Source organism: Gouania willdenowi, chromosome 21 (assembly GCF_900634775.1).
Source record: "Gouania willdenowi chromosome 21, fGouWil2.1, whole genome shotgun sequence".
In the NCBI taxonomy this organism is placed as follows: domain Eukaryota; kingdom Metazoa; phylum Chordata; class Actinopteri; order Blenniiformes; family Gobiesocidae; genus Gouania; species Gouania willdenowi.
In genome coordinates this window covers 5,210,820-5,227,463 of record NC_041064.1, presented here as the reverse complement: position 1 = coordinate 5,227,463, position 16,644 = coordinate 5,210,820, and the positions used below count along the sequence as shown (strand labels likewise).

At 37.9% G+C, this 16,644-nt stretch overlaps 1 protein-coding gene across 1 annotated transcript in view; it reads right to left on the bottom strand.

Annotated features, from left to right (window-relative positions):
• The window catches only part of lrp1bb (low density lipoprotein receptor-related protein 1Bb), a 407,613-nt gene that overhangs the window by 192,324 nt on the left and 198,645 nt on the right, over positions 1 to 16,644 (bottom strand). The window contains 6 exon segments of the mRNA XM_028435312.1: positions 463 to 643; positions 744 to 980; positions 6,442 to 6,585; positions 7,359 to 7,548; positions 10,261 to 10,483; positions 14,891 to 15,053. Of these exon segments, the coding sequence (XP_028291113.1) occupies positions 463 to 643; positions 744 to 980; positions 6,442 to 6,585; positions 7,359 to 7,548; positions 10,261 to 10,483; positions 14,891 to 15,053 (1,138 nt within the window).

The window sequence follows — 16,644 nt, the reverse complement described above, 5'->3', positions numbered from 1 at the left end:
GAATATAAAATTACAAACTACATAAAAAACGTTTTCAAAGAAAAGCTGTCCCCTTTGAAGATACCTCGAACAGAGTCAAAAAAAACGGCACGAGCAATAACTCCGGAAGAAATAATTGCGCACTTCTCATTTTCAAACTCCATCAAGGGATTAATACCCTGAAACCACACACCAAATTTGGTTATCGTTTCTGAAACGCTTATCTTAAAAAGCTGTCCCCTTTAACTCGGACATAAGGAGCTCAAACCTATAGCCACCTTCCACATTTTGTGGTGGGGGATAATAAAATAAAATAAAAACTAAGTACAAAATAAACTATTTGTTAACGAGTAAAGTGAACTAGTGCTACTACATGGCCACTAGTAAACCATATTCTGCTAATTTGAGTACTAGTAAAGCTTAACTATGGTAATGGGCTTTCCATTCCTGGGTAATTGTAGGAGATATTGATACTGTTCTGACCTGGTTAGAGGATCGACCACAATGGCGCGGGGATGTGACATATTCCCTTCCAACAGAGTCTTCCTGGTCTTCGAGGCGTTCTCTAGCCTTGCAACGCTGATCGTCTTCCTGTATCCATCGTTGGTCCAATACAAGTTTCTCCCAATCCAGTCCACTGAGATTCCCTCCACATTGTCAAGCTCTGTAAAATAAATCAATTAGTAATACAGTATACATACAGTATGCATAGATACCATGTGGAGTCATGTGGGGTTTGCATAGATAGACATCCTGTTACACACCATCTTTGAGTATCGTCTCCCTTCCTGTTCCGTCTACTTTTTGTCGGCCAATAAGGAAACTGGTGGTGTCTGCGAAGTAGATGTGTCCCATTTCAGCGTGGTAGTCGATGGCACGGGGGCTGACCAGGTCCTCCAGTGGCACCATGTGCTCATCAGTGGACTTGATGTTCATGTCCAAGCCTCGGATGACTCCGGGCCTTCCCTTACCGTAGAACAGGAACAGATAGTTTTTTGGCTCTAAGAAGCAGGAAAAGAAAAAGATCACCGTTTGTATCAGTTAATTGGTCTGATCAATCTGTGCTGATCACAGCGTTAAACTATCTCCACATTGTTCTTGTGAGTTTAGTAGAAGCCAATGACCGTTCACTCCCCCTTTTATTGCTTTTCTTTTACTGCTGCCTTGCCAGTGAGGAAAAGCAAACAGACAATATTAAGGGGTTGAGCAGTGATTTTAACAGTGAGGGTGTTCTAAGGGTAGGGCAACCATCCACTCCAAATTTAGTCCATGATAAAGCTGTTATTAAGTCATTGATACTTAACATGTGGCTCTTTATGTCTTCATTTTATTATCATTCCCACAGAAAACCATAAAAGGGGTGAACTTTTTAACTTCCTTTGTCCAATTTTTGCCCCTTTTCCCAACAATTTGACACGTTTTTTCAGATGTTAGCTTCCTTTTACCAGTAAATACCCCTTTTTACAAATTTCTTTTAGACATTTAACCAATTTTTGTCGATTCTTTAACCATTCTTTGCCGCATTTCATCCAAATAAGCTAACTTTCTCCCAATAAATACAACTTGTTTCCTTTTTCCCCTATATTTTGCCTCTTTTTGTTCCACATATTTGCCCTTTTTCACTATTGTTTGCCACATTTTACTCATTGAACCTACCTTTTGCCATTAGATACCACCTCCTTCCTCTTTTTTGTAAATTGTTTTGCCACTCGACTGATTTTGGCTCATTTTAGTCACTTTCCATTCTTTCCTTGCCATGTTGGACCATTTTTTTTGCCACCTGTTACTCATTTTTTGTCACTTTACTCATCGCAGTTAACTCTTTGTTTACCTTCTTCGTCAAATGGCTGACTGTGATTGGTTTGATTACCATTCAATCAATCTAACTGGACCAATACATTTTCAACAATGAATCCCTCTGTAAAAAGAGACGGGGATGAATTTTTGTATTTAAGAAAGTGTGGGTGTTGCATCCCCCACATCCCCCGCTGGTGAAACGCACCTGGCCAATAGCAACAGTTACCATAGTTCCTGATCGAAAACCAGACGATGTCTTTGAATAAGATAAACAGAAAAGCCTGGAAAGCTGAGGCAGCTCCTCGGTGGCCTGGCTCTTGCTCGGGGACGCCGTGTTCTCAAACCTTCTGGGATCCTCTTCAGGGACGAGAGGAGGAAGTGAGGAAGTCGTTCCATTGAGAAAAGCAAAGCTCTGCATGCTCTCAGCTCCAACCCAGGAGACTGGGGAGGTTCGGGGGTGAGGACCACACATGCCTCGCTTCAATTTATCATTTTGTGACTGGAGAGATCAGCTAAACCAGGAGACAATTAGGCACTGCAAGAGACCCACATATCAAACCCAGCTTCTATGGCTGATATATGATAAAAAGACTACGGTTCAATTTCACCAAATCTCATTATGCTTAGGGAGACGTAACACGCGAGCAAAAGAGGGATAGCTGGTGTCATCAGAACTACTTTAAAGGGGAAATAAATCATTTGTGTCAAGCCAAGCCTCCCACTACTGTTTCACCAGAATTAAATCATTTACTTTCACAAATTAGTGCATGCTGAAAAGTCTGACAAACAAAACCAAACTACCAACAGTTAATAATACAAAACCACATCTAAATATTCCTGTTTTACTTTTCTTTCATCGACAAGGACATTAGAGACATGGGAGGAAAGCTTCACTTTCCACTCGTTTGTGGAGGTACAACACATTGCATATTTAAAACAAATTGACAAGTGATTAGAAGAGACCAAAACCTTATTTTGTGACCAATCTCTGGCTGATTTTTGATGTTTAATTTGACTTCTATTGCCCCCAAGTACTTCGAAAAAATCCAGGCATTTTTCCGCTAGAAAAATGTGGTTTCGAACCAGACGGGGAAGCAGAGCGCCTATAATCCTGTACAAAGGCACTTTTTTCTGTAAGTCGACCCCAAGGATTCAGAATCTGACATTAGTTTGACGTTATGACATCATTTTAGCCCAGAAATACAAGATGGCCCCCATTCAGCAGAGTGAAAATGTAACTTTTGAATGGGAGCACGTTGTAGGATCATGAATTAACAAATTAGTATATATTCATTTCTGTCTTTCGAGAAAGCAAACAAGCGTACCACACTGCACTGAGAAGCACAGTATTGATAAACACAGTATCTCCTGCACCAGCTGACTCATTTAGACATTCTTTTTTGGGCTAAACCTGGTCAGTCCGTCTCCATTTAGCACAAATAAAGTCGTTGAAATTGAGGGGTTTCTTTTTTGGACTCTCAGAATCGGTCCAAATTTAGCCCTTATTTAGTTGTTGAAATGTAGTTGTCATTGGATCGGCCAACTTGGCCCAGATTTAACCCAAATATAGTCGTAGAAATTGAGTTGCTATTGGAACGTCCAACTTGGTTCAGATTTGGCACATTTGGTTTAAGTGTGACCCAAAAATAGTCATAGACAGACTTCTAATTTGGGGTAACTAGCTCAACAGTTTTAACTCTTTTATTTGGGATCATTTGGCCCAAACTATCCAAAAAAAACAAGAAGAAAACGTAAATAAACTTCAAACATAACAGCCCACAAACATAAACCAAAAATGCAAATCTGATCCCGGTACAAGTTGACTACAAAGGCTCCCACAATTAGGTATTATATTTTGAGAATTTAAGCTTTTAATTAATTACGTAATTCTAACAAAATTCATCTTGAGTACATAGTAAGTACTACAACCAGGAAAACATGTTTTTTTAACCTTCACTTTTCAACCATATTTATACCATAACAAGAAATCTAAAGAAATAAATTATTTTCACCGACCACAAAACGACGGCTTTTCACTTTTCAACCAGATCATTTAGACGTGTGTCAATGTCTTTTCAACTGTATTTTGCTGGAAGGGGGGAAACAAGTAATGCAGACAACTCTTTAATGTTTGCCTATAATGTTTGTTTAGGGATAGTCTGATAAAGCAGTGGTTCCCAAACATTTAGTGCCCAAAGCTTACACTGAAGGACAAGTACAAATCTGAAGGTGCAAAATAGCCTTTATAACACGTGTTATCACTCATATCATGTACAATATCGGTAAATGTGCATAATTATTTACTAATGCCAAATAAAATGTGACAAAGGCAACGATATTACTCATGAAATATTTATTAACGAAATATATATATATATATATATATATATATATATATATATATATATATAATAAGCTGGCCAAAGGATGAGATACAGACCACAGATGTTAAGACGCGAAAGCTCCTATCCATGCACGGAGGGTTCCACCCCAAATCCAGCACTCTGAGACTGTACGCTAGCCAGAAGGAAGGAGGACGAGGACTAGTGAGTGTGAAAGCCACTATCCAGGATGAAACATCCAAGATCCATAAGTACATCAAGGACAAGGCTCCAACAGATGACGTGCTCAGTGAATGTCTCAGACAATGGGGAACAGACGATGAGGTGCTGGAGGTTCCGTCATGGGAGGACAAGCCCCTACACGGGATGTACCACCGAAACATAACTGAAGTGGCGGATATCAAGAAATCCTACCAATGGCTAGACAGAGACGGACTAAAGGACAGCACAGAGGCACTCATCATGGCTGCACAGGAGCAGGCCTTGAGCACCAGAGCAATAGAGACCCAGATCTACCACACCAGACAAGACCCCAGGTGTAGACTGTGCAAAGAGGCCAATGAGACAATCCAGCACAAAACTGCAGGGTGTAAGATGCTGGCAGGGAAAGCTTACATGGAGCGCCATAACCAAGTGACTGGTATAGTGTACAGGAACATCTGTGCAGAGTATGGCCTGGAAACCCCAAGGTCAAAGTGGGAAACACCTCCAAAGGTGGTAGAGAATGACCGAGCCAAGATCCTGTGGGACTTCCAGATACAGACGGACAGAATGGTAATGGCGAACCAGCCAGACATTGTGGTGGTGGACAAAGAGCAGAGGAAAGCCGTTGTGGTCGACATAGCAACACCAAGTGACTTCAACATCAGCAAAAAGGAACACGAGAAACTAGAGAAATACCAGGGGCTCAGAGAAGAGTTGGAGAAAACCTGGAGGGTGAAGGCATCAGTGGTGCCCGTGGTCATTGGGGCACTCGGGGCAGTGACCCCCAAACTGGAGGAGTGGCTCCAGCAGATCCCAGGAAATACATCAGACATCTTGGTCCAGAAAAGTGCAGTTCTAGGAACAGCAAAGATACTGCGCAGAACCCTCAAGCCCCAGGCCTCTGGTAGAGGACCCGAGCTTGGAGGAAAGAAAAAAAAAAGAGGGTGAGGAAGAGATTATTATATATATATATATATATATATATATAAAAAGGTATTGAGTTTGCTTCTGTATTATGAAATGAGTGCATTCAAAGTAGTAAATAAAAAAATATATATCTTTTTGTGTAGTTGTATATTGCAATAATGTATGGTTGTCGCAAAATCCCACGGCCCACCCGGACATGCCTCACGACACACCAGTGTGCCGCAGCACACCGTTTGGGAACCACTGTGATAAAGTGTGCCTGACATAATTTAAATATCTATTGTACGCCAGTTGTAAACCTGATGTTGGTTCGTCACCTCAACCATTATCTGTCATTCAAGCTTCTCTCATTATTGCATGTAATTAACACATTACCAAACAAGAGGTAATAGATCAGGGGTGTCAAACTCATTTTATTTCGGGGACCAAATACGGATTAGTTTGATCTCGAGTGGGCCACAGATTTAATGCAAGAAAACAAGTAATTTCAACATTATTGTGCTATAGTTTGCACCTCTACATATTCGTAAAATACAAAATATGTAAGAAACCAACAATATCCAAGCATTAAGTGATATATATCAGTCCTAAAATAATTTTAACATTACATTTCCTAGATTTTGTGACCAAATTCAATTTAATTAAGCGAAATGTGTCATAGTTTGAGGAAAATTGAAGGTTTTTTTCAACTGTTTTGTCATTAAAAATGACTATAATTAAGAGATATAAGCCCCAGAAAAACTGTGAGTCCCTGCAAATATTGTTGGGTTTCATTTACACATTAATTCATGTTTTCTCAGTCATTTTTATTTTCTCCTCTGGGCCGAATTTGGGCCCTGGGCCATGAGTTTGACATGTGCTGTAGATCAACAGATACTGTGAATGCTGACAACTGGATGCTAAAAAGGTCAAATCAATTACGTCTTAAAAAATATTTTCATACAAGTCAGCTAATTTTAATAAAAGGTTCATACTTTAATGAAGGCACTACTTAACCACAGCAGCACATAATGGCTCCTACTCGCTCTAAACAGCCAAAGTGCAACATTAACCTTCCTATAATTAATATTCCTGCTTGAAAACACATCACTTTAGTTTCTGGATACGCAACAATGTTTCCTTTCCTAGAGCGTGTTTTCACATGCAAAATTTCGCGGCTGAGTGTTAAAATTAAAAGGTGTGTAATATTCACTTTTACAGGCCATTCCATCAGAGCTCAGAAGGAAACCGGTGCGACAGCGGCAGCTTCTGGATTTGTAGCTGCTGCTCAGTAAACAGATGTGGGAACATCCTCCTGCTTTTCCATAGGAATCTGTTTCACATGCGTGGCTCTTCACTGCAAACAGAGACACAAAACCACTAAATAAATGCCCTAAAAACCTTAACCAGGGTTGTGCTCAATTACATCTCAATTATCATTAAAGTAACCAGCATTTTCCCCCTGAAATTCAATTAAAATTATTATATTTCCGCTGAAATTAAATTACAATTATGTTTTTCAATTTCAAATGTATTTAATCACAATACTGAGCCTGAAATAAATAACTCCATAACACATTTTTATGCTTTATGCCAAATTATTGCCATTTTTTTTGCATTGTCTGCAAAATATGGGTGTTTTTCACATCTTTCTCATTTGTCATGCCTTACTGCAGTTTCAGTTAATCATTTTTAGCTAGTTTTTAAGTTATTACAAAAATAAAAATCCAAAACGTTTCTATATTTATGCGTTACTATAAATCTAAAATAAAAATCATATTTTTTTTCTATTTTTATGCCTTACTATATAGCCTTGTCTCAAATAAAATAAATAACTAAATCAAATTTTATTTTATTTTTATGTCTTATTATATGGTCTTAAATGTTTCAATTTTTATGCCAATTTCCATGTAAAATACCAAGTCAATTATCTGAACTAAATTACAACTCAATTATGATTGCAATAGCAAAAGATTTTTTCAAATACAATTACAATTATAATTACATCATCATTTTAATTAATTAGGCAAAAATTTGTATAATTAGGCATAATTTTAATTATAATTGACCCCAACCCTGACGTTAACTGCTGATGATGAAATCCTGTTAACAGACGTTTTGCGGTTCTACCTTTAGGCTGAACCAGACGGTGGTAAACACGGAGTCCTTGAGACGTCCCTAAGCCTGTTAGCGTCCTGCTCTCTGCTGTGATGTTGAACCTTTGGATCTGCAGCAACTCTGTGGCGCTGGCTTTGACAGGGTCGGAGCGGATGGCGTATAGGTAGTCCTCAAACACGGCTAATGCATAAATGTACGACACCTGCAAAACAAGAAGAATTCAGCCGAAACGCAACCACGGTAAAACCACATTAAGGTCACAAGATGGAAAGATAAAACCAAGTGCCAGACTTTACAGATTGTACTGAGTGAAAGGAAGTGAGAAATATGCAAATACCAAATGTAATTCTCTAGGGGGACCATATATTGATTTCCCAAAAAAGAGACACTTGGGCCGACATCGACATATTCAAAATACTCAACGTTTTCTTGAATCTACCTTGTAACAGCAAAATACAATATAGTAGATAACAGGGTTCAATTAACAGGGTTCAATTATATTTTTTAGTTACAATTACGTTTTCAATTACCCATGTTCAATTACAATTCACCTACCAAAAGTTAACTTTCCTCTTGTGTTAGCTTTCTGTTAGCATCTCTTATGATAACGGGTCCTAAATCAGCTGTAAAATACACTAAAAACTAATATCTACCAATTAATTTATGTCCTGTCTATTGGATACCTTGTAAAATAGATAATATAGATAGATAGATAGATAGATAGATAGATAGATAGATAGATAGATAGATAATATAGATAGATAGATAGATAGATAATATAGATAGATAGATAGATAGATAGATAGATAGATAGATAGATAGATAGATAGATAGATAGATTCCTTTACTGTCATTCAACATAACATCAGAGATGCACAACAGAATGAAATTACGTTGCATTTATCCACAACAAAAACAGCTGGATAACAATCCTGTGAAAGGCCTACAGTGCTTATGAGTAGAGAAGCATTAATGCTTATTATACAGAAAACTCCATGATGTCCACTTTTCCTCTGAATAAACTGCTGGATATACATAAACACTAGATAATTACAACAAACACACAAGGGCCTTTTTCTCGTTGCATGCACACAGTGTAGAATCTACAGTAAAAAAAAAAAAAAAAGGAACTGAATAATTGAAGGTGTCCATTTTCAGAGATCATTTCCTATAATCAGTTGTGCTCATTGTGCAGAAGAAGGTGTGATGTGTCACATGATCAATAATATTAGGTTGCTTCATTAATTCAAGGTCGGATTTTATAATTAGAATTTCACTTTTAAAATGAACATTCCAAGGAATCACCAACCTCTATTTATTAGGGACCAATGCTTGAGGCAGTGGTTATCAAACTGAGAGGTGTGACGTCATGATTTCATTACTTCATTATTACTGTTCCAAAATACGTCATTGCACATTTTATGTTGTTTTTTTAGAAATGTGATCTAAAATCTTTGAAATGTACTTATTAGAAGTTTTGTGCCTAACAAAACGCATTATTTTTGCACCATATTTGTTCAGCCTGTGTTCTGCCATCTTGAAATCATGTGATTGATGTCACACGGCCCCACTGCCTGTAAACATCCCATTGTTTTCTATTGGAGGAAAACATTCAGCCTGATTCTTAGATCATTTAGCAGCTTTTTCCTTCAAAATGACAACTAGTGCTGCTTTTTGTTGCTCTGAAAAACCAGAAAAAGTTAAAGATATCGATGTAAACCTCTTTTGTTTACCGAAAGCGGATAAAAACAGTTGTGACCAGGAAAAAAAATCTGTGACCGCAGGGGGCGACAGTTCCAACTCAGCGGTTTCGTAGTAGACAATGAAACAGAGAAGAAGAGCTCTCCAAGGCAATCTTAATGCTCCCTTAAACAGTGCGCTGACACGCTCAGGCGGCTGAAGTTAGAAAGTAAATCATGGACAGTTGAAGACACAAACCCCGAGGATAAAAGGACTCCTTTATTGGTGGGAGAACTTAAACTTTTCTTGTTTTATTAAGAGCATCCTAAAGCAGCACAATATGGCATTTTGAACTAAAAAGCTGTTAAATGATCTAAAAATCAGGCTGAATAGAAAACTCCAATAGAAAACAATGGGATGTTTACAGGCAGTGGGGCCGTGTGACATCATCAATCACATGATTTCAAGATGGCGAAACACAGGCTCTAAAACAGTAAAGTAGTCCCATTTTGAAAAGGCAAATCAATGAATATGGTGCAAAATGATGTGTTTTGTTAGGCATAGATCTTCTTATAAGTGCATTTTAAAGATTTTGGATCTCTTTAAGAGATTTTAAAGAAGATTTATCTTTTTTTTTTTTTTTTTTTTTCCAGTAAAGGTTACATTTTTCACCCACTTTGTTAAAATTCTGTTGGGTAGGGAGGAAAAATTGACCTTTTTTTGTTTTTTTAATCCAGTTTGAGAACCACAGGTTTAGGGATTATCAACAATAAACAAAACTACTTCTTCTGCAAGTAAATGCAGGATGATTGTCCTAATGATGCATGTACAGTTTTACAAAGGTAAAAGACGAAACTTCAATAAATGCCGGTGGTTTATTATTTATATTTAGCTGTTGAGGAGTTAAAAGTCTGATCTCACGTAAATTTTTGTGTTTTTTGGCCTTGCCCTTTTAAAATCCCAAGTAACTTTACCCTTTTGATGAGAAGAGCTACTTGAACAATGCTTAACTAAAGTCCGAAACTATTAACAGTTACTGCAGGGCTCAATTTGATTAAATAAATGAAACAAAACCTAAAGAGTTAAATAAAATGAATGCATTTTGAAATTAACCAATATCAAATTGCAAATATCACGTGCAATCTGCCCAAAATGAAAGCAAACCCTAAACTCTCCAGGGATCACATGCATATAGTATGTTTGATGAAGTATTGTAGTGTCTGGTTGAACTCACTTGGCTACCGTGGATAACGGTGTGCCTGTCCTTGCCATTGTAATCGACCACATCGATGTAATCCAGGTAAGCGTCTGCCCAGTACACCAGCTTCTTGATGATGTCCAACGCCACAGCTGTGGGCTGCTCCACTTTATAATCCACCAGCCGTGTGCGGTTGGTACCGTCCATGTTGCAACGCTCAACCTTGGCCACATTTCCATAATCGGTGAAGAAGAGCATTCTGTAAGGGTCAAAGAATGGGCAAATAGTTACGCTTGTTTTAATGTTTTCTACCAATAAAAAAAGCTGATTTCTAACAAAAAATACATCATTTACAACAATATTGAGTTATTTATTGTATTATTTTAATACAAAATTAAATACCAAAAACCTTTTGAGATACAAATCAGATCTTTAACTTTACAGAGGTGCAACATGTCTTTTGACAAAGGTCGTAAATGTCTCATGAAAAAATATTTTACAGCACAAAAAAATAGTTTTCACTGTAGTTTAATGTTATTGAACAGAGGGAAACATGCGTCTCAAACAGGGCCAGACTGGGACTCATTTTCATCCCTGGAGTTGCATGCCTTAAAGTACTGGCCCACTTTATATCATCATGACCTATTATTATTAAAATATCATATTATATAACCTTACAAGTTAAGTCGACAATCGCACACGGTTCTGTAAAGCTTTGCACTTCAGTGTATTTTTCTAAAATATTTTCACTTTAGTGCAAGTACGAGTTACTTCAAAATGTAGATTCATTTCAACATCTCCAACATTAGTCTTTACAACACATGCTTTTTCCAAGGATTTCAATTGAAACCTATTTTTTATCAGCACGCAAGCATAAGACAACTAGAATGGATGAACACAGAATATTTCATGTTGACCATGATTTTTCATTTATGCTGCTTGAAAAACAAACACACTTCAGATGGAAAACCATCGTTCTGGGAATCGAACTCATGAACTTGACCACTACACTAACCTCAACTGAATTAATCATCTGCTTCATTCATTAAAAACCAGATGGCATTCATGTCAAACGCACAGATGTATGCATTAATTATTTGAACAATATTTAAGTCAGTTGAGTTGTATTTCCGATTCTTTATTTTCCTTTCAAAGCATAATTAATTAGGGACTCAAGGCTGATGGGGTGCTGGGCCCTCATTTATCAACCTTGCGTAAAAACGGGTGTAAATCTGAGTGCACATTGAGTTCGTACGACAGGACCAACGTGTGGTTCATGAAACATTTGTATGTGACCAATCCAAGCGTACAAATAATCGGGTGTTGATAAATCCAGCTGCTGATTTCGAATGTCTCTAATTTGTTACGCCACCCTGCTCTGGAGGCCCCGCCCACTGAGGTCAAACAAGAAAAGAAGAAGCTTTTACAAAATTCAAAACTGCATCTTCACATCTGAAGTGGAGCAAAACAAATGTGCTTTTTGATGTGAAAACTGGAAATAATGAAGCATATTTCAACGCTCTGTGGAAGAGGATCAGTTACCGAGCAAGTGACGTCTGCCCCCCTGTGTGCGCTGAGAGCAACTTCACAACGGAGATCCTGGAGACACACGGATATGACGTCTGCACGCTTTAGGCAATAAATATCACGTTGTGTTTATCACGAGATTTGCACACACAAGCTCAGACCTGACATGAGATTGTAGCGTACGCTCACATCAGAATCGATAAATACAGAAGCTTGCGTCAATATGGTCAAACACACGTTGTATGAACGGTTAATAAATGAGGGCCCTAGTTACTACGCGACCCAAACATCAGACTGGCCCACTGGGAATTGTCCTGGTCAACCCGATTAGCCACTCTGGTCCTGTTTTTAAACAAAGCTCTCATTGGTCAGAGGAGGAGAACATGGAGGCCACAAACATGTCTCAAGAAACATTTTGTCCATCTTGCATCTTAACTTGTCAACTGTCATTATGTACTGTATTTGCTCAGTGTTTGTGTTGTGCAATTGCAGAATAATCCAAATATAAGATAAATGTAACAAAGTTTATGACAATAATTAGAAACTGCAGATCAAGCAGCAACCACAGCTGTTGATTTATTAGAGCAAAAATTAGCGAAAAAACTTTACCAGAAGATTTTAGGATGAGGAGCAAAGACGATGACAGTTTAAGTGAAATAAATCAAATGTTGTGCTCGTAATTCCCCAAATCAAACATTCTATGATTGTAAAAGTTATCGTCTAATAACTGAAAACTAATAAAAAATAGCACATTAAGTTGTCAGGAAATAAAGATTTAGAAGACTGTCTTTCGTTGTGTTATAACCTGGAGGGGAAAAGTAATAAAAGAGCCATTTTCCATTATCTCTTCTGTGCTGGTATTGAGGACATTAGATGAAGCATCCAGCAATTGACTTTCAGGGTGAGTACACAAACAGGTGGAGTATATGTGAGGCACGGAGGGGCCAAATCTCTTTGTACCAGGAGTTGACCTTCAAGGATGGCCAGAAAGTCAATCGCAGAATTGAAATACTCAAAAAAAAAACTTTTTAAAAGTGCTTAAACATCCTTCTGTACAGATCCAGAGATGTTTAAATCTACATGTTAAGTAACTGATATAAAAAACTATGCCATGTTTTCCCTCTGGGCTTTTTTTTCCAAAGATGGAGCTTGAAAACAATGTACAGCCAGAGAACGGCAGGAGGCCAACTTAATCTGCACAAGTCAAGGTACGGGGGAAGAGACGAGCTGCACTTTGAACCGTAGACCAGGCTGTGCTGCAGAAAGTGTTAGCGTCAGCAAGGAACCCATGAGCTCCCTTAACAGGTGCACCTGCACGCGGCATATCAACGATGGCTGTCGGGGATTAGGACAACGTGGTGTGGATGCTGAACTTGTACATTCTGCAGCTACAATGAGATCCACATTGGATTGAGGAAATGAGGCCCCGTGATAAAACGAACTACATTCAACCAAAAAGGGAAAAAGGTTTGTAGCATGTAGCATGTCTCTGTGGCTGTGGGTCATTACCCCTTCTTGTGTAGGACACACACTGTCCTGTAAGTGGAGATCTCTTCTCTCTCTCTCTATCATTCAGATGCAGTTCAGACAGTTTGTTTTTTTATGCACGTTTGATTTTGGTCTCTGCCGTTTGTACTTGGTTGGTTTTTGTTGGACTTGGACTGTGTATTCGGAGCTTGAGTTTTAACTTTAAAATAGACTGTGTTAAATTGCTACTCCTCCATCTCTTACAGATGGTTCCAAACCTCCAACATCTTCCCTCCATAAAGAGGGTTACACATATCAGGATTGTCTAAATCTGAAGAGATATTTTATATCCGTTACGGACACCAGACAAAGATTTAAAAAAAAAAAAAGCATAGAACAGTTTGAATCATATCGTGTGTGTGAGCTCTGATAATCCCAAACACACACAGCACCATTCTGTCCCACCATTGATCTAGCAATGCTGCATTTTCAAGTAACTCAAAATTTAAGGATTTTGCGACCTCCGACTTGAAAAAGTGACTTGGAACGCCACTACTCTACTACTAGTGTCATTCCAACGCATTTCAACAAATTTTCAGGACATCCCACGCACTTTGGTCTCAACAAATTCAGAATGATTTTTTACCTATTGTTCCTTAATAATTAAATAGGCACACTGAACATTTTTAGTTTGATTGGATGAAAACTTTTTGAGATACGCATAATATAGTGAGGGAGGTTTGTGTCAATTTTCATGGGTCATTGTTTTTCTCCCATTTTTAGCTTCCATTATCTCAGGAACTACATCATATAGGACACTGAATTTTAGTATAGTAATACACCGGACACCTTGGACGTCCGCCATGCTAGTGAGCTCAAACTTTATGACCACACGGACTCCACTCCGCGTACCTGGTGTCACAAAAGACGTATTTTTCACATTGACCCACATTATATGTAACACCGACCTGCATTTTACCGCCTGGTTTAACAGAGCAAGAGAGATGGAGACGAGCTCTGAGGAGAGACTGGCAGAAAGAAAGAGTACAAGGACTACAGAAAAGCACTAAGGATTGTGGGAAATGTAGGATTTCACTGGAAACTACTACGCGTAATAATTCCAGCAAGATTGTTTTGGTCTTCTTTTTGAATAATATGTTATGGTTTCATTTATTCAGTCACCTGTTCCTCAGGAAATCTACCTTGATCTCCTGACCCGTTTTGACTGTCGACTGCCAGTCTTTGTCAGAGGCATCTGCTTAACGCTTTGATATTTCCTTGAAGTACCTGCACGAGTCCGTTTCACCTACATTAAGCCCAAGTATGTTTGGGAATATACCTTGAGATATTTTGACAAGAGATAATATGGTGTTTGATTTCCTTGTTCGGAAAGTGGCGAAATCGATTATCTTTATGTGTATCCCTGCTTAACTGATACAGCTTTTCTCGTGAGGACAGCAAATGCATCATTATTGGTAATTTAAATGCAAAGGTTATATAAAAATAACTTTATTTGGAAAAGTTCTGCTGCTGCTGTGAAATAAAGTTGTGCGGAATCACAGTGAATCACCTAATCCCTAAAATTTACAATGCATTAATCTTGTTTTTGTTGCAAAAACCAAAGCAAAACAAAAAAAAAAAAGAATATGAACAAGTCTTCAGAATGACTCACCCCATGAGAGGATCCAGAGCTATACCTTTAGGACTAAGTAGGTCTAGCTGTAGGAGGGTAACGCACGTGTTCCCACTACGGTCACAGACAAATATCTTGCCAGCAACGCGATCAACAAAATAAAAGTTTCCCGTCAGCCAGTCGATTGCCATCTGCTCCACATCTGCAGTGGAAATAAATGAAAGTTGTAGTGAGTGTTTGTGAAAGAGAAAACAGAAGCGGCAGGAGGTCATCAGGCAGATAAAATCTCTGTTTCAACAGTTACAGCTAAGAAAAGCATCCAACTGTATGCTGCTTATGTCTCAAAACCATGTTTACCAGAAGAATTTAAGAAAAAAAGAGGAATATCTAAGGAAAATGAGTCAGTGTATTACATCTAAGAAGAAAATATAGTGCAAATAGTGATGCGATATGTGCATGAAAAGCCAAATTAGTTTCTCCCAAAATGTGTCCGAAACACATGCATTTATTTTGAACAAAAACAAAACACATGGGAACTTTGCAAAATGTGCCCAAATAGATATTTTAGTAGATGTAATGTTTATTGGTGTTACAATAGATGGAAAAATTCACTTGGAAATCACACATCAAACACATCCACAAGAACATTTGCATTTCCTGAAGAAAATGCAAGTGAAGATGCAGGTGCTGGCCCACGTAACACTGCATTAGCTTAGCATTAGCATTAGTATTAACTTGTACTAGTATTAGCTTTTTTTTCTTTTTTTAAGTATTAGTATTAGCTAGCATTATCATTAACCTAACATTAGCCTAGCAATAATATTAACTAGCATTAGCACTAACCTAGCATTAAAATTAGCAATAGCATTAATCTATTATTAGCATTAATCTAGCATTAGAATTAGTCTAACATTAACATTAACCTAACATTAGCACTAACCTAGCATTAGCATAACATTAATTTAGCATTAGCATTAACCAAACATTAGCACTAACCTAACATTAGCATTTGCCTAGCTATAGCATTAACAGTTTTTCCCCCGAGAGGTCAAAAGTTTTCATTAGTTTTCCCAAAAAATGTTTGAAAAATGAAAAAAGTTTTTGCTGCTTCGATTCAAACATATTACTGTTAGTTTAATGTCACAGATGTTAGTTCTACCTCAGGTGTGTAATATACATTTTCAGTGAAAAGGTTCCAAACTTTTGAGACTTTAGGTTGGTTTTTCTTCTGTTGCGCAATTCTTCTTCACTCATCATTTTTGCCTTATTGTATAAATTACAAAGATTGTGGTTGGTGCGCATCTCGAGACGGTCTATATATTTAACTATATTTTTTCTTTTGCCCCCCGGCAAAAATCTCAAACTCCACCTATGCATGTTTGAAATAAATATAAAACTAATCTAATCAAATACTCATATTCCATAGATCATGTATTCATTTATATCATTGCACACATTCTAACATGAAATACACTCAGTTCAGTTGTCAGTTTTGGTCTCGTAAGATTAAAGATTTTCCAAAATGTCAAAATCTGACTGACATTTAATGAAAGTCAGAGCCAAAAAAAGGACTTCAATGTGATTTATATTTGTCAACAACTGAAATTGTTGGGGGAGAAAAGCGGCGGGTCATTTTGACCAAACTAAATCAGAGTAGCCTGTAGAGATGAATGACAGCTAAAAGGATAAAGGTGATGGGCAAAAGTGCTGAGGCTGACCTCTCCTAAAACTGCAGCGATAATGAAAGGATTGAGCAGAGTGCTTAGAGGTGAGGAGAGGAGAGAAAAGGAGAG